We start from the raw sequence: 22,060 nt of genomic DNA on the forward strand, positions 1-22,060 counted from the left end.
AAGAAAAACGATATATATACAAAGAACCACTAACTATACACATATAAATACCAAAAAACAAATCCCACCATCATATCATATAATATAAAAAATACAAATACTATCCGAACATTGAACAAAATTCAAAATAAAAAAAACACATAAAAACTACTGAATTATGCACAAAAAACTCAAAAAAAAGAAAAATTAGGATAATGCTAAAAGAACCATATCCTATAAACAAAGTTTCTGAAAAAATCCCAAAAACATGCTAACACATCAAATAATCCACCAATTTTTAAATACACCAACCTGGCGCCCGCGCATTGCGCGGGATAGCTTACCTAGTAGTTTTATAGTGAAAGATGTCAGGTGTGGCATTCATGCACAATTATTTATATTCTTATCATAAAACAACATGGAGAATCGTAAGAAGAACTACTCTAGGTCAAAAGGAAATGTTTCATAGCAGCTCAAGTTTACTATTCTTCATACGACGAACCATGGGAGCTTCCTCTTTGGTTTTTTTTCCATATCTTGGTCCTACTCCATTGTTTACTACTAGAGGAGGCAAGATGCAAAGAATAGTTACTAGCCCAGATGGATTAATCTTATTTACTCTCATGCAGTTAAACAAACTTGCAAAATAAACAAAGCTTGCAATCCAAAATGAGGTAGGAGGAAAAAGAAAGAGGAGAAGGAAAAAAACTAGTAATACTTTGTAAAACCAAAGTAATTAAACAAAATCCTGGCAGAAAAAGAAAGATGAATTAGCAGATTCATCTGTAGCTCATACATTTCATGGCTTAATTATTATTGGTAGTACTAGAATCCAAGAATACGCTTACAGGCTTTCAAGATCCCAAATTTCTTCTTCTCCGGAGATCCTATTGAGTTCGTACTCGTAACGTTATTGTCTTCCATGGCTTCAAAAACATCTTCATCGACGTCATCATCATCAAGTAGGATCGCAACACATTGGTCGTGGATCCTGCAATACTTCTCATGAGAGACTGAAGGCGTTGAGGATCTTCTCGTTGAGAAAGCTCTCCTCAGTGCTGATTGTATTCCTCTCTTTGTTGTTGTGATTCTTTCCCTTTCCAACTTGAACCTCTGGGATGAAGTAGCTGAGGAAACTGAACGGTTGTTGCTCAAGTACTTTGCACCGACACTACTGCAGGCTGCTTGATGTTCATCTTCATCCTGCTTCTGCTTCTGCTGCTGCTGCTGCTTTGGAATTGGAGGGGACTGATCGTGGTCTTGGCGGTCGACGGTGTCGGTATCTTGATCATCAGATTCACTAGTAGGACTAGGAGGAATGTTTTCGTGGACATTTTGGGTTTGACGAGAGAGAGTTAAATCAATGGCACTAAGATCTGAAAAATCAATGGATCTTGATTTGCTGTTGACAAGAATCAACTTGGAATATCCATTCATTTTCTTTCTTTTGCTCTCTTCTGTTGGCGAAAGTCCAGAAGGGTTATGAATTTATGATTATGAAGGAATTTGAGGTGGCGAGATGATATTGATATGTGGGAGGAGGAGTACAGTACTGCACTGGAGAGAGTTAAGGGGTGTATGTATACTGGTATGATACTAGTAAATGCTGTACTAGAAAGGCAACTGCTAATTGTTGGTGTGAAACCATCCTTTAGATGGATCATTTTAGGAGCGAATGAGATGAATTTGAGTTCTGCGTCGAGGTTATCTTTTGCTAGAATGGAATTTTTGGTCAACATCTGCTTAATCCTCATATTTTATGGCGGGTGGATTTTACTTTTGAAACCTTCCACACGTTTTAACTGTTAAATTTTTTGTGTTGTCTAGCAACCAAATGTAGGAGTCTATCATTTCCAAGAATTGTCTCTTCTAGAGACATGTTAGTTGGCTTTGACGGTTAGTGAAGTAGATTGTGGTCACGGTGGATGTTAAAACTATTTTTTTTATTAACAAAAAGGGGGGTGGGGAGCAAACAGGTCTAATATAACAGGGCTTGTGGGCTTAGCAAAAGTAAATTACTTCTGGAAAAACGAAAAAAAAATTCTTATAAGCGAAAGAAAAGGTTTGCTAAAGGATCAAGCTATTCGCAGTATAACAATAATGTGAACCTGAAGAACTCGTCCCAAAATTTCAACCAAACGAGAAAACAAAACAAAGAAAAGCATACAGACAATTGCTTTCTGAATTCAGAACACAAAAAATTTCTGAAACTATTGGCAGATTAAGTTTTTTGACCATCACGGACGGCATCTATTTGATCAAACCACTTGGTAAGTCTCTGTAGTTAGCAGTGTTCTCTGAGAAAATTTAGGAGCGGGTCCACCTCCCAGTGGCAAAATATTGGCAACCTGCAAAATTTTTACGATTGCATATACTCAGGAAACAAATACTACTCAACAAAATGGTCAAGTCTTAACAAGGAGAGAGCCCCAAATTCTGGGTATATGATGCAGGAGTGGATTAGAAAACACTAGATTTATGAACCTTCTAGGTGTCTAAGCACAGAAAATATCTTTACACATGCCAATCAAGCATCAAGGTGGAAAAATGACATGCACAAAAACTGTAGCTTTAAATTGCAGAGCATAGATTCCTCTCTCTCTCAAAGGGGTTAACTCTCCATAAATAAGGTCATGTTGTGCCTAAAAAACACATTCAGATTCAAGCTCTTTCTCATTTTAGCACTGTGTTGAAGGCATAGTATATCAAAGACTAGCAAGGGGTACATCTAGAAAATCGAATGTGTATCTATCAAACCACACAAAGCAAATCTCAACTTTTCTGGTTTGCCAATCCATTACTGAGAAAATCTCTAGATACATAACAAAATCGGCAAACTTAAATAAAACTGGTTCTTCAGATAGATAAAGATCTTATCATATCTTACTGCACCAAATATGAAAACCCCTGTGCGGAAAATGTAGGCAGGCTACTAGTCAAGGGCATTACCAGGCAAAATACAGAAGGGTGGGTATTTACAGAGTATTTGAAGTTAGTGTTTGTAATGCACGCCAAAAATTAATTCAGGAGATGCCATAGGTCTCTGAGGAGGCAGTATAACCTTTTTTTCACACGTGTCCTCTTTAAATATCATCTTCATATGTTAAGACACAGAAAATGAAGCGAAAGCAAACCTTCAAGTCACTAAATGTGCTTGCAGCAGTAAAACGCACAGAAATTGGGAAAAAGGATGCTGGATCTGCTGGGGGAACCACAAATTCCATAGATCCACTGCCAAGATCACATGCAATCAATTCAGAATAAAAATGCCAACTGTAGTTTAGGTTAAAAGGATAAGATTCCAAATCAAACAGACCTGCGGTTTGAATTATCAATGAGCACAATAGACCACTCCAAAACAGAATTTCTGGAATCAAACCTGCAAATAAGCATTAAATGAATATTAAAATGCTATTTCACAGCTACCACTTAAACCTAGGCAGTGTATGAATAACTTAAATGCAAACCCACTTTTCCCCTTTTGGAAGATGCAACATAAAAAAGCTACTTGAAGAGGCCGCATACCATCTCATTATAAAAAATTAAGCTAGATACCCATTCGATAGAGAGAGAGAGAGAGAGAGTTATTTAAGCTCAATCTTCTCGCATGAACAGAATATTATGTCCAGTAACTTCACTTGCTTTTAGTTGTTCCAGTTTTCTGAAGATGCAGACTATGTTGTCTACAATCTACAATTCTGGAACAACTAGCATCACATCAGTTTGTGCAGCAAGGATCCAAAGCTGTCAGAAATAAAAACTCAAAATTCAGAAGACTCGGGCTACAACTCTTCACAGAACTCTGCACAGTTCACTCAATTCTGAGTAGATCAACAACTTCCAAAACATACCATAGATACATAAAGACATGCTACACTGCATGGAAGCAAGCAAGAAATGCAGCATATGCTCCAGTATAGAAGAAGTGGCAACCATTCTATTGCTAAACCACAAAAGATATGAGACCTATGCCTACAGAATAAGGACTCTATAAGCTTCAATCTCCAGGAAGAAAGGTCCAACTGACGAGGAACTAATGAGTTTTTACTTCAACATATAACCCATAAAACCTCACCTCCAATCACCATCAACCTGTCGGACACTAGGAGCTTCTCTTAGGGCTGGAAGTGGCACAGAGATCACAACATTTTGAAGATCAAACAATGAAAAAGCTTCATACTCGATATTCACATAGGTCTCATTCCCAGAAACAGAAGGCCAGCAGTTTACTGAAATAAGATTGAGGCAGAAATCAAGAACACAGCAAATTAGTAATCACATAAGAAACAAGTACAGATCACAAATCCACTAGCTTACTTGACAATGGCACCAAAGACTCATCTCCACTTTGCATTCTCCACTTCAGAAGACTAACACCATCACCAGATTGGCCAGTCGGAAATGGGCGAGATGGATCTTTCAGTCCAAGGATATTTTCATTGTTAAACAACTCCTTGTTAATGTTAGGATGTGTTTTGAAAAGAATTGCTGGATTTCCTCCAGTTTCAACCTGAAAATTACACAATTGAATTAGCATGCCTATTACAATTATAACACAAAACGACCTGGATTACCAGATACCCAAAGCCATCTAAGCTTTGTCAAAAAACTTCAGCTCAACTAATGAAATCATATTGGAGGAATCAACTTCATCTCCTTAAATAGAATAGAGGGGCAGCAAAAGTTTCACAGAAGAAATGAAATCCAAGCATTCAGCAGTTCACAGAAACTGCAAGTAATCCCCTACTATGGGATGGAAGAAGCAAAGAAAAACCATGTCATACTGCTATAATGCCTCCATTTTCGTTGTTCAGAGAAAACTACTAAAAATAAAAGAATAAAATATTAGAATAATGAGAAAAACATTTGACTTCTTCCAAATTGAATCACAAAATTTTATTCTTAAGAAGACAAAGAAAATTGGAAGAATTTTCATCCTCTGAGGGCATAGCATTGAGGACATTCATTCATCCAGATACAGGATTTGAAACAGCGGTTTCTATAAGTGGATTTGGTCTCAGAGCAAGAACAGTGATGTGCGTGTGTGAGAGAGAGAGAAGAATGGAAGGTGAGGGGAAAACCTGCACTTGGATATGTCCATCATCTTGATTAAGAATTTGAAGAGACAAGGTACCCTGAACATCAAAGTTGCTGATACCACCGTCACGTTTCAGTGTCACGTTAAGCTTTTCTTCAGCATTCAATGTTACGGGATCAGTTGGTGGTGGAGCAACAGGTTTGGACTGACCAACAGTGGGTCTCACATCCTCAACAATAACTTCACCTTCAGCTTTAAGAGACTCCAAAAATTGGTTGGTCCTTTGTGTTTTACCTAGCTGCATTCCAAGGCCTTTTGGTGGAGCTGTAGCTGATGCAGCTGGACGACCTGATCATAAAAATAGCATTATGATCAACAAACTATATCCTACCTTGAAACAATAAAGCAGTTAGATATGTATGGTCCAACACCATTCTATTCTAAAAAAGTTTTCGTCCTCATTTTAAACAAAAATAAATAAACATGAGTAAAAGTAAAAATTGTCCTGTTCTGAATTAAATAACATTCTTGATACTCAATTCTCGATATGGAGGCACAAATGGAGCCACAATGCATTCTCAGAGTGCTTTCAAACATGTTTAATCATGAACAAGAATAACTTTATACAATCAGTAAATATCTTACCCTCCACAGCCCATGTGCTGTACATAACTTTTTCAAGTATTATAGGCACAACATAAACCTAAAGATGCAATGCAGATTCCAGCTTCAATAGGAAACTAAAAGTAAACTCAATCACAGGTATTTACATTAGACCGCCATGAGAGCATTTAGACCTCATTAAATGGTCGCTTCCGCCTATAAAATTTGAAACAACTTATAGAACACAGTTAAACAAACAGTGCCATTTTTAGTCATAAGTCAAATAAACACATACCTTTTGACTTAGTAGAGAAAGAATCAATATCTGTGGTCAGTCCAAAACCAGATGAACTTCCATAACCACCTCCAGTACCAGGCAAACTCGTATCACTTCCAAAGCCAGAATCAATTCTACCAGATGACATTGATTGCAAAGGCATAAAACCTCCTCTCTCACCTCTATTCTTTTCAATCTGCAGAATGTATATTACAACTTTTAGGCAGTGTGTACGAAAAACAACAACAACTATATATAACAAAGGCATATAAAAACATGAGAAGACTTGAATTCCGCGCATTACCTTGCTTTTATCAATCTCACTAGCTTTGCGCTTCATGACATCCTTGGTGTCATTGATCTTGCTCTGCAAGACCAACTTGTGCAATCGCTCCTCATGACTTTCCATCTCACAATACTGCTTGACTTGTGCAACAGTAACATTTTCCTTGTGCCCAAGAGAGATGGCTTCATCAAAGGCAAAAATAAGCTCAAATGCTGTCTTGCAAATTCCTTCTTCATCAAGGGAATAAGAATATTCAGGGACCTAATAAATTGTTAAGGAATAAGCTTAATAAACCAATGTCTTCTTTTGTATCCATTTATATCGATTCTGGAAGCATGATGGTTGACAAAACTTCCATCTAACTCAGATCAATGCAAAATGAAAGAAACACTTACAATAGAAAATCAGATTTAACATGAGATCAAACATTATCCCTTAACTTTCCATTTTTCAATAAAATTTAGAAGCAAACTGAATGTGCAGAAAGGATACAAGTTTAGAGAGCAGCCTCAGGGTATCCAAATCTTCAAGAATGTTGCTCTGTTTGTTTGTTACAAGCAGCAAGTAGAGAGACTCAATTGGCTGGTAGACATATCGCACATTTTCAGTCTCAACATAGGTGTGTTGCTTCCCAATTCCAACCAATTTTGGGAATGCTGCAAGGTATCCCTCAATTCTTATGCGTGACATATCAACAAATTGCCTTGACACCAATGCTGTTAGAGCCACATCACAATTTAGATTAAACAAAAATATAATATGCGAAAAGAGATCAAAACACATTAAAATACATAATTAAGTCCAAGCCCAGATAAAAGATTGTACATAGAAAATAAAAGATGGCTCATGATGCATGAAAAGATCAGTTGATGCTTCAATATCGTTGTAGCTTAGTAGGTTCCAACATACATATCCCAACAAACAATTACTCCAAGGAGTAACAATTAAGGAATCATAAGAAATAATGCATGCAAAATCCCACCAAATATTTCTTTTTCACAAAAAAAAAAGAGCAAAGCACAAATTTCTCTCTTCTCGGGTTTTTTGGCAAAATATTCTCTTCCATTTCTAAGAGGTGCATGTTGGGCTGTCCTTCTAGAGAACTTCCTTTTGTTCGGTATTCTAGTCCAAAAATTATAGAGCAAAATGACTGGATTTGGTGTGGGTTCCTAGGATGCCACAAACTAACACTTTCAAGAATCGGGTGTTTGTATTGCACCAAGCCCGAGCATCCATATATTTTCCCTTTTCATTTATTACTAGCAGATCCACTATTCTCAACTTTCAGAGTTTATCCCCAACAATCCTCTAGTGCTTTTTGGAATTTCTGTGAAAATTTATATCTGAATTAAATTCATATACGTATTGATATCAACGTTTCCATGCAAATATCAGGACTAATCATATGCACTTCCCTAATCAACAAAGCCTTAACAAAACCACTACTTTTTCCCTAATCTCAATTGAATTTAACAAATAGTCAAACAGTACACAATCAAAGCAGAAATCTCCAAGTACATTTTCCCTTTTTGCTTCACAAGCTTAGAAACAAAACACAAAATAATCAACATAATTGCACAGAGAAATAAGAAATCTAAATTGAATATGGAGCTTACGTTTGCCAGATTTACTTATGATGGAAGCTGCTAAAACCACCTGCATCAACACACGCAAAAAGGCATAATTAAGAAAAAAAAAATTGAAGGAGAAAATCATGAGAAAACCCAATATATGCATATCAGATATTAAGGGGCACATAAGTTTATGATCTCCAATTCAAGTGGTAATATATGCAACAAAAAAAGCTAATCCTAATCTTTGCAGCACGGATTACCATTTTGGTCCTCTCGAATTCTCCACAGGTTCAAATTCTCGGAAATGGTTCCTGTTTCACCTCTGAAACACCAAACCAGCTAAAACTCAGCGAAAACAACGAACAACAGATCAATCCAGATAATTTAACGAACATAAACGGACGACAAACGAAAAGCTTGCAATGCAATATCACGCACTGAGAAGGCATTGATCCAAAGAATGCAAGGACCAATTAACACGAGTTGTAGAAACTAGTGAGTGAAATTAATCGAATTTGGTGCAAGATGTAGCAACGACTGAAGAATCATGAACAGATCGGAGCATCAAAAACCCCAGATCTAAAAAGTAATTCAGCAAGATCCAGCTTTAAATTAAAAAAAAAAAAAAAGAAGATAGAATTGGCTTAATTAGGAAGATGTTATACACTAGGTACAAGTCGATAACTTACCAGAGAAGTTGCTGCCGCCGCTGCTGCTGCAGAGGGAAACGAAAACCAAAAGGTATTTGAGAGATCTTATAAAGAGGGAAATGATTTCGGAGTGAGTGTTGCGATTGGATCAGTGATGAAAGCCCCGGGAGTATGTTTCTCTTCTCGTTTTGGGGAAGGGAAGTAGCAAGAACGAAGCATCAAACGGGGTTTCTTCTTTCTTACTACGTTTGACTAAATTACATTTCAACCCCGCACATTTTGGCAATTACAAAAGGATGCACTAATACTATTCACCTCGTGGAAACCCAACACTCTCATGTTCTCATAGTTTTTAGTTCGGAAAAAAAATTAATAAAAAATATTACATTTTTACATAAACACATCTATCAATTACATTTTTATCTCATATATATTAAATTGTTAAAATATATTTTTCTAAAAATATTTTTAAAAATAACAATTCAAAATTAAACAGGCTCATGTTCTAGCAGAAATTTTATGAATATATATATATTAATAATATAAATTATCTATGCAGAAAACTAAGGCCTTGTTTAGATTGCATTTTCCTATATTTTTTGTAGAAAAATTACTGTAGCAATTTGATATATGTGAAGTAAAAAGGTGATAGAGAAATGTGTTTACGGAAAACATAGCGAAGAAAAATTGCTGTCCAAACAAGGCTTAACTGCATGTCTATCATACAGGAATATTCTTATCACATATTTTCTCAAATATTTCAATAAGCTCTAAAAGTATATATTTAAATTATCAAACAGTTTTACCAGTACTACTTAGTGCACCAAGTCCGTTGAAATAGTGAACGTATTCCTTAGCCATTAAACTTTGATTTGAGGGGTTAAACCGCAAATGTTTTTATGTCGCATCACAAAGACATTCAGAAATTTCTCAAAAGAAGTATAACCTCATAAATGGATTAATCAAATTTTGTGAACCTTTTTAATTCCAACAATACTGTTCAGAGATCATGTTTAAGTGGACTGGTCTAAAAGGTAATTACAATAAGAGAGGGGGAAAAAATTACGAAACCAAACACCTAAGTTAGATTTGATGGTTTGGAATCCTACTAATGAAAAACTACATTAATATGAGATTGAATACTTTTTAAGTTCGTTAGGAGATAATTATGTCACTTTAGCAACTAAGGCCCTGTTTAATAACCCAATTCAGTATTTAAATTTAATGGATTCAGATCTTAATATATTCAGACCGTTTGATAACTAAAAATTAAATATTTGAATTAATTAAATGATAATCTATTTACTTATCACTAATGTGATATGCACTCAAATGCAGTAGATTTAATACTTAATAATTTAATAATTTAACGAATTCGAATTTCAGACTTCAATTTTTAAATTTTAATTTTATCAGATGCACCCTAAAATTTATGTCACTGTAGCAGATGATTATGTCACTGAGAAAAAAAATTATATTGTGTCCCCCTTTCAAATTCCGGATAAAGCCCATGGACCAGACTTGGAGCTGTGCCTCTAATATACATGAAAGACCCAGAAATATTGATATAGGCTATCAGACAAGCGCCAGCAATGTGCTATACCTTTTTCTTTTTCCATTCATCCATACAACAAGTGCGTTTAAGGCTACGGACTGATTTTATCAGACAGTATTGCGGCCCAACCCGTTACGATACTGGTCTTGGCTCACTGCTACTCCACTCGTCTGTGGGCAGATTTTAAGGCTATGGACTTGTTCTCGATTATTTATTTTAATTCATTTTATAGATTTTGATTTTTAGATAATTAATTTTTAAAATTTTTTGTTTACTTTTACATTTGGATTATAAATTTCTTGATAGTCAAAAGAAGTTGAAATCTATAATTTATCAAAGATAAGTTTATTGCTGATATTCATTATTTTTTATAATCACTTTCTATAGTCGACTTATGCCAACTCTAAAGCAAAGACTACAAGGCCATGTGTTCTCCATTGCTATCAAAATTAGATAAATAGTTACCTCCCACGTTACCTAAAACAAATGAATTCTAGGGTTGTTTAAAAAATATCGAAAAAAACAATGGGAAATCAAGAAAATCGAACTAATCTATGATCCAAAAATATGATAGCCAATTCAAAATTTTGAAAATGGTTTAAGCTGCCCAACCTACTTTACAAAAAAATGTTAAAGGTGGATTTTTTCATGGGTTTCCTATCCAAACCTACTCACATGTATTCGTGCAGTCCTTTAGCAATAAATTTAGTTATTAAGTCTCATTATACATTTATGTAATTTTCACAACTTTTGAACTAAACTAGTTAATTTTAACTCCATTTTTTTTTCTTTTTTATCGACGTGATAATTTATATTCTAAATCTACTCCAACTCTATACTAGATGTGCTATCAAGCCGAGTCGAGCTCGATCAAAATTTGTGCTACTCGAGCTCGATCGAGTAAAAAAATTTGGACTTGAGCTTGACTCGATGAAATAAAACTAAACTCGAGCTCGACTCGTTTGAGCTCGAGTAAACTCGAATAAATATCAAGCCCGAGCTACTCGAGCTCGAGCTCGAGTTTTGAAATAAATCTATAATTTTTTAAAAATATATATAATATATAATATAATATAAATAAAATATGAAAACTCGATTAAGCTCGACGAGCACTCGAGTACTTATTTCTTGAGCTCGAACTCGACTCATTAAATTTAACGAGTAGATCGAGCTCGAACTCGAGCTCGATTTTACCGAGCTCCAGTCAAGCTTTTGATCAAGCTGCTCGCGAGCAGCTTGACTTGCTAGCACCCCTGCTCTATACTAAGGAAAAGGGATGGACATAAATGGATCAATAGGGAACCTGAAGATGACTAAATCGTCACCAAACCGCACAGTGCCTCTGCGCCCGCCTGTAAATTTCACTCACTCCAATTTCTACGGTCATTTTCCATTCACTATAGCAATCTTGTTTATTTCTGTTTAGGGATAATTTCAGAAACCTCTCCTGATATTTTTGACTATTTATTGGCCTTCTTTCAAATTTCAAAAATTATACTAATCTCTTTTGAGATTAATTATTTTATAACATTTCTTGAAATTCTCAAGGGAGGTTTCTGAAATTATCCCTTTAGGTTACCCAATATAGTCTACTGCTATTTCATACTTTTTTTTAAAAAAAATAATGTATATAAAAAAAATTGAATATAAATTTTTTCACTTACACTTTTTCTTCCAAAACACTCAATAGTTTGAGTTTAAAATCTTTCACTTACATTCTCTCCCGATTTCTCCAACTCCCCCCCCCCCCCCCCCCAAACCCACCCACACAACACAACCGCACATTTCATACGTTGAATGGTCTTGCATGCGACTTTGCTGAATCAAATGCATACACGACTGGACTCTGGAGAGAAACAACATGGTAAATTACCCGGTCCATAAGTTCTACATTACACGTCACCGTCAGCCACTATATCACATTCCCGTTGAACACGCAAATGGATATATGCAACGCTAGTTGACGTTTACTGCCGTTGTCCTAGTCTCTGGTTTACCAGTTTTACCTCGATTTTCTAACTTCACTCCAATCCTTTTCAATATATTATTGATTTAGTATTAAAATTTGATAAAAAGATATTTTATTGCTCAAAATCTTTTTTTTTATGCATCAATTCCATTTTCATCACATACTATATAGAATAAAAAATTTCAATGCACTTTCTGAAAATAGATACAGTTTTAGTTAGGTATAAAAAGGGGATAGATAGAATTATAGTTAGCCATAGAACAGAAATGAGACTGAAAGATGAATCAATCTAATAGATATTTCAATTGTACTGAACTTAATAAGATCTCAATTGAATTTGATCTATTAACTAGTCAAATCAACTCAATACTAAATAACTCAAAAGTTGAACAAATTTTCAAATTCATTAGAATAATCAAATAAATTTGAATACTATACTATGTTTGAATACAAGAGTACAAAGTTCGAACATTTTTTTTTAGTCGATATGATAGATTCCTATATTAGGGGGATGGGAAGGATCTGAAGAGATCCAAAGACAATTTGGAAGGGACTAAACCACCACCGGACTAAACGGGTGCACTACGCACCCTTACCTCCCACCCTACCATGTTTTAATGCATTGGTGGTGGCCACCAACCCAAAAGCTGGTGGTTCGAACACTCTTAAATGCATTGTAAAATGGTTTGAACACCTATCATACTTTAATGCATTGGTGGTGGCCACCAACCTAAAGACGGGTGGTTCGAACACTCTTATTTAATTAATTAGGACTCATACTAGAGTTCTAAGCTTGAACACTGAAATGTTTGAATTGATTGGATTCATTTGCATCCAACACTGAAATGTTCGAACGCTGATTTTAATCTCTTATATTTGCCCCAAAAAATATAGGACCAAAAACTTTAACACATAAAAACTAATGGAAAATCTCAGTCAAAAAAAAAAAAGAAAAAATTTGCCCTTTATTAGCAGTCTTGACTCTTGAGTGTCAACTCTCGTGTCTCTAGATCTGAGCTGACTTCAATTTGTTGGGCAGAGTCTAGGGTTTTCACTTTCAGCTCCCAATTCCAAAAAAATTCTCATTGGGCTTATAAGTTTTTCCAACCACTTGCCATTATTGAAACCACCCAGCTCCAACATTTCTATACTAGCATGCTTTCTTTCTGATATTTTCTTTCTGGCCTGTTGCTAAATTATAGGTGGGGATAAATTTATGCAGGTGTGTTTTTTGAGAATTAGCTCAATTTATATCTTCATTTATTTTAGCTAAATTTCCAATTTTGCTCTAGAATTTCTCCCGTGGTATGTGCAAGAATAGATATTGACAAGGCTGAGCTTGAAAATTGGGAGTCTCGGAACTGTATTAGGTCAAAGGCTCTCGAATTTAAGCATACTACTGAGTTCAATAGCAAAACAATTGGTAACAATTCAAGGAAAATCTGAGTGAAGAAACTTATACGAACAGAGTTTTTACATTCTCGACATTTTGATTTATTGTTGAACTCGGCTTAAACTGGGAACAGGAGCAAGGATTTGCGCTGTAATTCTTGGGCTTTGATTCCTGTTTTTGAAGAGAAGGATGTTTTAAGCAATGGCACTTAAGCTCTCAGCTCCAGAAGCAGCAAAAGTTGCGATTCAGTCAATTGGGCGTGGATATGATGTATCTGTAGATCTTAGGCTCAAATACTGCAAAGGGGATTCGCAGCTGATTGCAATTGATCAAGATCAAGGTCAAGATGTCGTACTCCCAGGCGGAATTTTGATATCTGATGTGCCAAAATCGATCAAATGTGATAAAGGAGAACGCACCCGGTTTCGCTCCGATGTTCTTACTTTTCAGCAAGTAATATGTCTCTGAATACTTGCATACTTTCACCGTTCTTCCTACGTTTTCCATTTGTTATTGATATTTGCGGTAACTTTTTCTCGTGTTTGAGTTCAGTTTGTGTTCATGCTAAATTAGATGTGTCAGCGCTGAAGAATGTTACATTTGATTGTGCATTATATTTGCCATGCAATTTTTTTTGTTAGATTAGAGGGTGAACTTTCTGATCTTTCTACACTCAGCCAAATTTGGCCATTAGTTGAAGTTATAATTCATATGAGGACAAATTTTTTTTTTAAAATCAGAACTAAAACTAGTGTTTTCGTTTTATTTGGATTCTCTGTACTTACTTTATTGTGTCATCATCAGGACAAGTTATTTTACTTTCCTTTTATTTTTATGTTTTTTGATCAACATTTACAGATTTTCTCTTTTGTATTTACACACTACATGTTTATCATCAGATGTCGGAACAATTCAACCAGGAGTTGTCATTGACCGGTAAAATCCCTTGTGGACTCTTCAATGCCATGTTCGAGTTTTCTAGTTGCTGGCAGAAAGATGCGGCCTATACAAAAACTCTTGCTTTTGATGGAGTATTCATCACACTTTATACAGTTGCTTTAGAAAAATCTCAGCTGGTGCTGTGTGATCATGTGAAGAAAGAAGTTCCGTCATCATGGGAACCTGCTGCACTAGCTAGGTACAACTTGCAAGGCAGCACTTTCATTCCCTTTTTTCTTTGTGTGTTATGTGTGGACCTACTGTTTCTGTATATATCCAGGCTGGTATTGTAGGTTTGATCCTTTCATTCACTGAAGTATTTCTCTTTTTTCTTTTTTTCTCTTTTGGTTGGTTGTTGGGGGGAGGTTGTGAGATGAAATGCCCCTCCAGGAAGGGGTTTTGATGTCAACATCACCTATTGTGTTTACATCTGGTACAAAAAACAATTTTTGCAAACTTTATATTCAGATATTGCTTGCACAAACTTTGTGTTTGTGCTCAAGTTTATGAAACTACTTTTAACCTGTGACACGATCTGTGCAATGATTGCCTTGTTTTCCGACTTCATCACTACCAATTGCATCGCCATAGTTTATTTCCAGTCTACGTGTGAGTGAAACTGTAGAACATTACTATCTGCATGTGAGATAGATTAAACCTTTGATTAGTATGAAAGCAGTTAAGGTTATATTGGGTTGCGTATTATCAAACTAAAAGAAGGTGAACTATTTCCACTTCTTTATTTAAGAGATGCATCTGTGGGGCCAAATCTCTTTGATACATGGCTGAGGGTTTCCTTGGGGAAAATCCAACATCTGTTAATCAAAGCTGGGGTAAGAGGAGGGAGAGAACTCTTCACTTGTCATGTGTAGGTTATGAGCATCGACCTCTTCATGTTATCTTGTTTTATGTTCCATGTCCTAATCTTTGCTAGAAGCTTTTTTCATGCTAAATATATTTTTCATCTACTTTAACAGGTTCATTGAAAAATTTGGCACCCATGTTATTGTTGGTGTGAAGATGGGTGGGAGGGATGTAGTATACATGAAGCAGCAGCATTCTTCATCGCTTCAACCTGCTGATGTGCAGAAAAGATTGAAGGCTATGGCAGATAAAAGGTTTTTAGATGCAAGTGGAAAATATGGAACGGAGTCTGAAAAAGCATACCACAATGAGAAGGTTTAGAAATAAGATCTTTTACTCTTCTGGCAACTTCCCATACAGAAGAATTCTGGTGTAAACGGGCATTTATTTCTTTCATCTGGCTAAATTAACTGAAATTGGTCTTTGAGGCCACTGAAGATGGATACTAATCACATGAGTTCAAGCAAACTAATACGATAACTACCCAACAAACCACCCTAGCAATTTGCTTCCTCAGGAACTGATTACCAGTTGAGAGAACCAAAGAATTGGGTTAATCCATTCAATTTGATGCCAGTTCTTTTATGGCGATTACCATAAAAAAGGTTTTTGTTGCAATCAGGCATGTGCTAGATAAACCAAGAATAAGCTGATTCCATAGAGTTTTCACACACTTCTTTTCCTATGTAATTTAGTGGAGCTCATCAGGGGTTGCCTTGTTTAGCATGCATGGGTCATAACTAATGTGCCCACTTGTAATATCATCCTATTTATCAAGATAGATAAAGAATTTGTGTTACCCCTTGTATTTTTTTCTCTCTCTCTGTTTTTTTTTGGGGTGGTGGCAATTAATCTGAATATTTAATTCATTGAAATCTTGTTGAATTGTTCATTTTTGCAGTTTGAAGTCCGGGAACAACGACTAAGATTTGCAAATAGTGGGACATCAAGTTCTTACTCACATAAGGACGTAAGTCTTCCAGATGCCAGTTTGAAATCTGTTTACTTGCTGCCTTCTAGCATATAAGCAATTTGGGACTTGTTAATTGAATGTAAAATTGCAGGATATTGTTAGCATTTGCAAGAGGAGAGGTGGAAATGACAATAAAAACTTCAGTCATAATGAGTGGTTACAAACTGTGCAATTGGAACCTGATGTGATTTCAATGTCATTCATTCCAGTAACATCCCTATTAAATGGAGTCCGTGGAAGTGGATTTTTGATCCATGCCATTAATCTATATTTGAGATGTAAGTAAGATCTAGCATCTTTTGCTTTAGGCTATTTTAAACACCTATAGGGGTACCCTGTGATTTCATATTTTTCAGTCATTTGATTATTCAAACATTTTCTTCAATGAGACTATAAAAGGGGAGGGTTGTTTCCTTCAAGACAGATTGCTTTTGAGCTCCTGTGAGTGGCAAGCTCGTGACTGATCCAACAGAGTCTTAAGTTGTTGAAGAAAAGGGGAAAAAACAACTGGGGGAGTATAGAAGCACCAAAGGGTTGGGCAGGACATAATTGTCTTCTACATCTCTTCCTAGACCTACTTGAGCATATATGAATTCTGATGCATCTTCTTTCCTGCTTCTGTTTGCAGATAAACCACCTATTGAAGAACTTCATCAATTTTTGGAATTCCAGTTGCCTAGGCAGTGGGCTCCTGTGTTCAGTGACCTTCCTCTTGGTCCACAGAGGAGGCAGCAAAGCACAGCTTCCCTGCAGTTTAGTTTAATGGGTCCCAAGCTCTACGTAAACACTGCTCTGGTAAAGTGTTTTTACTTATTAGTTTGACTCTCCTTCGGTTTCTTATAGACTGCCTGATTTTATGCCCCTCCCAGCTGTCCTTTAATTTGTATCTTAGTGTAGCTTCAATAAGTACCAAAAAGAGCTGAATCCTTCCGAACATACTATATTGTAAAGTTGCAGTATGTAGAAGGGTGACTATTTTCTTCCCTCCCAAACCCCCCACCCCACCCCAAAAAAAAAAAAAAGAAAGAACAACTAAATGGAAATAGAAACAGAAAAGAATGCCGTGTCTTCTCACAGAGACTTCCTTGTGTTTTGCTGCCTTTGGTATTTATTAGTCTGCAATTTTGGCTGAAAACTTGGTGTCCAATTTCTTGATAAATGTATCAAGCTTACCGGTTCTGAATCTTCTCTTATTTCAAGAGGTGTACCATTTAGAAGCACTTGATAGCATCCTGAACATAATTTTAACTATACGTCTATGTATTCTTTTACACGGCTTCATATTATAAATTCTAATGCATGGAGGGAGGAGGAAGAGAATGGCAGTAATAGTGCAGTGCTGGAACACAGGCAGTGCACAACAAGGATTACTGCTCTAATATTTTTCAACTTCTTGCCGACCAATTGTCTGTACATGAAAATATCTGCTGATGCAAATCTCTTTCCCCAAGTTCATTTCTTATTTGTTGCTTACAAAAGCCTTGTTGATATGGCATGAAACCTGGTTTGTTGTGCTGATAGTACAGAAACTATTTGAGAAAAACCATATGTTTCTGCTGGAATGGTTTTCTGGAAAATAAGTAGTAAAGAAATGGAAAAGAAAGTGACTTATCCATATCTTTTCAGTAATCACTGCTTTTGTTCTTGGTGAATTATGTTGTGCTTTCTTCCAATAGTAATTTGATATTAATCATTCAGGTTGACGTAGGCAAAAGGCCTGTGACTGGTCTTCGACTGTTTCTTGAGGGTAAAAGGAGCAATCGCTTGGCCATACACTTGCAGCATCTCTCATCTCTACCCAAAATTTTCCAACTCGTGGATGATCCAAATGGGAATTTCCTCCATGAGTCTTGTGATCGTAAATACTTTGAAAAGGTTCAGTGGAAGAACTTCTCTCATGTATGTACAGCTCCTGTTGAATCTGATGAGGATCTCTCTATTGTAACTGGAGCACAGTTACAAGTCAGGGATTATGGGTTCAAAAATATTCTTTTCTTACGACTTCGTTTCTCAACTGTTCTGGGGGCCACTGTCGTAAAACATCCTGAATGGGATGGATCCCCGGGATTGGCACGTAAATCTGGACTTATATCAACTCTGATTAGTCATCATTTTACATCTGTTTCAAAGCCACCTCCAGAGCCAGCTGATGTGAACATAAACTCTGCTGTTTACCCTGGTGGCCCTCCTGTTCCTGTACAGGCGCCTAAACTGCTGAAATTTGTTGACACAACCGAGATGACAAGAGGGCCACAAGAAACTCCTGGGTATTGGGTTGTTTCAGGTGCAAGACTGATGGTTGAGAAGGGTAGGATCTCACTCAGGGTAAAGTACGCCTTACTGACTGTAATACAACCTGATGAAGATATTCCAGAATAAATTTAGGTTAGATTTTCATTGTAACTTTTCTTGAGAGTTAACAGCATAGAGGTTGTAATTCAGACCTAAGATGAGAGGCATATCGTTTTAAAGCAGCAACCTTTGGAGGAGCGAGGTGGTCCCTAGCCAGTCGTCTTGTTGCTGCATAAGCAATTTGAAGCGGGAATGGCTGTTGTACAGAATTGTAAAAGTGGTAGGGGAAAGGAACTGATCTTTATGTATGAGATTGAATGGCGCGGGATTGAACTGACCTCTTTTTTTCTGTTCACATTTTTCTCCTGTGAATGCGAATCTCACAATCTTGCTAGTGTTATATAATTTCCCATGCAATCTTGGCGCATTTCAGCCTGTTAGTTTTGTGCCATACAGTTAGTTTCCAGAGAACAAGGCCTCATATGGCTGAGAAAATGTCTTTAAATGTGAAAATTCGATTTGTGGTGTATTCCTCATTCTGAGTTTTATCTACTATGTGAGAGCATTAGCTCTTGAGCCTTTGTCATCCTTCCGAGTGACAGCATTTGCTCTTGAGCACCCCCAAGCAGAGGAATTATCTACTGAAAAGATTTCTTAAATTTGGGTAATATAGCAACATAATCTTACATTGGTCGATTTCGGCTGTGAAGAGATGATCTTTGATATTCATTGTGATCAGGTAAACAAGGCCATCTACAGGTATTATGCGCTGCAGAATGGCGCCCTTTTTCAGCTTAGGCTAGGTTAGGCTTATAGGTTATGTATAATTGACGAGTTTTTTTCCTTTTAAGCTACGTAGTACAGGCTGAAAGAAGATAATTCAATTCGTTTTCTTCCCGAAACATGGCCAAAATTTTCCTGAGAAACGTTAGTTGTCATTTGACAAAAGCACACCGTGAAGAGAGGAGACACAGAGCTTTTCAGCCGAAGCAGCAGTTTTCAGCTTGATTCAAGTCTGCTACTGGAAGTGGAAGTTTTCAGAGGATTGTCATATAAGATGCAAGATTGAAGGTCTATTACACAGAACAAACGAGAACGTCATTGTGGGGGAGTTTCTTTACCTAAGCATCCAAAACCATATATGTTTTATACATTCATCCACGAAGTTGAGGCATCCAAACCGAAGATTACTTGGTGGTTTATCATGTAGCAGTGGATACAACGAGGAAAGACTAGCTATCTATGTTCATGGGGAGGCCAGCACACCCCTTCCCTTGAACAAGGAAGAGGAGCTGGTTGGGCAATGAATGTAGGATACTGCTGCCCTGGCATTAAGACGGAGAAATCCGAGGAATACGAAATTGTTGACACCTGCAGCCACAGAAATTAGACATTCAAACCATGAGAAATACGACGTTTTAAAAAAGGAAGAATTGCTGGCAGGAACATACCCTTTGGGGATCTTGGAGTTTCTGCATTTGCGTAGATCGCAAGGTCCTGCTGCTGCCACCTTGAGGTGAAGAAAAAGACTCACTTGGCTTGAAAAGATGCTCGAAGATGGCCATTATGAGAAACATTGAAATTAAGATAGCGGTAGCAACAAAACCAAAAGAAAGGGCATTCATTGATGTCCCAAAGTTTTTCCATGGACCTTCCTGATTAACTTCTGTTTGAGATGGACTAGGATCTGAGCTGGAGTAGATGTTCCAATCTTCTGGTCTTTCAGAATTGAACCTGTTCATTCTAAGTTACATGGACTTCCAGAACAAGCTGATTGCATGAAGAGCATTAGGATCTCATTCTTAACAGTTACAACTAATGATCGGTGTTTCATCCACAAAATGTTTATGCTTATTCGCCACTGATCAGCAATCCTGGTGGAAAGGAAAATGATAAAGCAATCAACATTGTTTTCAGGACTAAGAAACTGATGACCTTTCAATGTAACGGCTAAAGAACAACAGTTATAAGGCCAAACGTTAATTTCTCTAGTCTTATATGGGCTTCCCGTGAAGTGCTTTCATGGAAAGTGGTCCTCAACTTTGCCCCTAAATCGACGTCATCTGTCAAAAGCTACTGCATTTTGGTGTGCTAATCTCCGTACGTATTGCTTGAGATAGCATTTAGCAAATAGGACATTAGATTCCAAAGATATCCACAAAGAGAACATTCTACTAAATTGTGATTTGGAAGATGAAGAGCAAAATTTCTTAGAATACTTCCTACATGTGTTGATGGAACTTTTTTCAAATTCCAATTTGATAAATAATGGGGCTCTTTTTCAAATCCCAGTTTGATAAATAACATTTCTTCCCTTTATCATCACATAACTCAATATATGCTATTTTCAATGCTATTGCTATTGGCTTTTGCCAAATTTCAGCCCCCCCGGTCTTTATATTTTTCTAGTTTCCTACTACCAAGTGGTCGTTCTACTGAGGCCTGTCCTGTTAAAATACATATAAAAAGTTGTCGAAGGAGTTGTGGTTAAAGCATGCTTAGAAGCTCAGGGACATGATTGACAGAGAACTATATATCAACCTGTTTGGAGGAGAACGAGTAAAAGGGCAAGAGAAGGTCAAATTGATGAAAAGTACTTTGGCCTTCAAGAAATGGACATGAGATGAATGTTGTGCTTTGTGTTTCTTTCCAACAAAGAAACCAAGTAGTATAATATTATGCAGTGCAAAGAAAGTACTGGAATGAGTTCCTCTTTTACTGGGACAGTTGGTAATGATGAAAAGTTGAACGGAAAGTTTCCTCTTCTGATGTAAATGTTCTTTTGGTGGACTGGATGAATGAGATCTCTCTTCACCCAAAGGACTTGTGAAAACTCACCATTTTGCTTACATTACGTGGGAAGTTCTGCTAATTCAAACCACTGCAGAAGCTTGGAACTATTCCACAACAATGTATGTCAACAAGGAAGTGGACAATCAAGATCATGATTTCATGACTATTACTAATAGAGAAACAGAAATTCAAATTCTATACGTTCCTTGAATGCAGATGCAAGGTGAGGGTAATGTAAACTAGAAGAAGAAGCAGCAGCAGAAAATTTGATGACTTCTCACCAACAAGTGCTATCAGAAGGTTGAACCTGCAAGCCTTTCAGTGGGATCGATGCACTTCTTCTTTCTTTCGGCTTGCAGCACCCAATTAAAATGATGGATTGAAACTGAAAATCAGCAGACACCAAGATGGTCTTCGGTGAAATTGTTAAGACATTAGCCCTCTATCCTGAGGAGGAGGAGGAGGAACAAGCATTATTAATTCAGTAGCCTTCTCATTCAATATATATATATATATATAGAGAGGTTCAATTGGTTTACCTGTCATGGAAAGAAAAGACAGTCACATTATTCCAGGCATTGCTATCTACCAGTAGAGAATGTTAGCTCTCAGGCTAACTAGCTTTATACTCGGTGGAAAATGTGAAGACAAAGTTGTGTGATAATTTTCACTTTTTCATGTTTTGATGTTCATGATCCTGATGCTTAACTTAATGAATACTATACCGTGTCTCAGGATGAAACTTAAAGAAATATAAAAGTATGGGCCTCCTTTGTCTGTCTGTAGAGTGCAGAGCCAAAACCAGGGTGGTCTATTCTATTCTATTCTACTGGTGCATCCTAAAGCAATTTGATCAATGTTGGAATGGCACTGGT

At 36.7% G+C, this 22,060-nt stretch overlaps 3 protein-coding genes across 7 annotated transcripts; 1 reads left to right on the plus strand and 2 right to left on the minus strand.

The window, feature by feature from the left end:
• Positions 1 to 1,994: 1,994 nt before the first annotated feature.
• On the minus strand, positions 1,995 to 8,564 carry LOC113775154 (coatomer subunit delta-like). The gene is made up of 12 exons (XM_027319913.1): positions 8,447 to 8,564; positions 8,018 to 8,079; positions 7,800 to 7,839; positions 6,676 to 6,899; positions 6,202 to 6,444; positions 5,916 to 6,093; positions 5,061 to 5,365; positions 4,297 to 4,489; positions 4,055 to 4,208; positions 3,296 to 3,358; positions 3,114 to 3,210; positions 1,995 to 2,327 (listed from the first exon to the last, which is right to left on the minus strand). Exons 2-12 carry the CDS (start codon positions 8,018 to 8,020, stop codon positions 2,238 to 2,240), a joined length of 1,590 nt encoding a protein of 529 aa, XP_027175714.1. The 5' UTR covers positions 8,021 to 8,079; positions 8,447 to 8,564; the 3' UTR covers positions 1,995 to 2,237.
• Positions 8,565 to 12,943: 4,379 nt separating this feature from the next.
• On the plus strand, positions 12,944 to 18,928 carry LOC113775473 (MACPF domain-containing protein At4g24290-like). Of its 4 annotated transcripts, none has more exons than XM_027320370.1 (8): positions 12,944 to 13,153; positions 13,458 to 13,777; positions 14,224 to 14,462; positions 15,241 to 15,442; positions 16,029 to 16,097; positions 16,192 to 16,378; positions 16,729 to 16,895; positions 17,799 to 18,928. In XM_027320370.1, the coding sequence occupies exons 2-8, from the start codon at positions 13,526 to 13,528 to the stop codon at positions 18,477 to 18,479; spliced, it is 1,797 nt and encodes a 598-aa protein (XP_027176171.1). In that variant the 5' UTR covers positions 12,944 to 13,153; positions 13,458 to 13,525; the 3' UTR covers positions 18,480 to 18,928. The 4 variants fall into 4 exon arrangements, with proteins under 4 accessions (XP_027176171.1, XP_027176172.1, XP_027176173.1 ...); XM_027320371.1 differs by having other exon boundaries at positions 12,944 to 13,133; positions 13,224 to 13,777; XM_027320372.1 differs by having other exon boundaries at positions 12,944 to 13,133.
• Positions 18,929 to 19,445: 517 nt separating this feature from the next.
• On the minus strand, positions 19,446 to 21,814 carry LOC113775758. 2 transcript variants are annotated; one of them, XR_003468932.1, is made up of 4 exons: positions 21,725 to 21,814; positions 21,467 to 21,632; positions 19,844 to 20,266; positions 19,446 to 19,763 (listed from the first exon to the last, which is right to left on the minus strand). XR_003468932.1 is itself a non-coding variant. In XM_027320760.1 (2 exons), the coding sequence occupies exons 1-2, from the start codon at positions 20,132 to 20,134 to the stop codon at positions 19,629 to 19,631; spliced, it is 426 nt and encodes a 141-aa protein (XP_027176561.1). In that variant the 5' UTR covers positions 20,135 to 20,956; the 3' UTR covers positions 19,446 to 19,628. The 2 variants fall into 2 exon arrangements, 1 of the variants encoding a protein (XP_027176561.1); XM_027320760.1 differs by lacking the exons at positions 21,467 to 21,632; positions 21,725 to 21,814 and having other exon boundaries at positions 19,844 to 20,956.
• Positions 21,815 to 22,060: the final 246 nt, after the last annotated feature.

Source organism: Coffea eugenioides, chromosome 6 (genome assembly GCF_003713205.1).
Source record: "Coffea eugenioides isolate CCC68of chromosome 6, Ceug_1.0, whole genome shotgun sequence".
In the NCBI taxonomy this organism is placed as follows: Eukaryota; Viridiplantae; Streptophyta; class Magnoliopsida; order Gentianales; family Rubiaceae; genus Coffea; species Coffea eugenioides.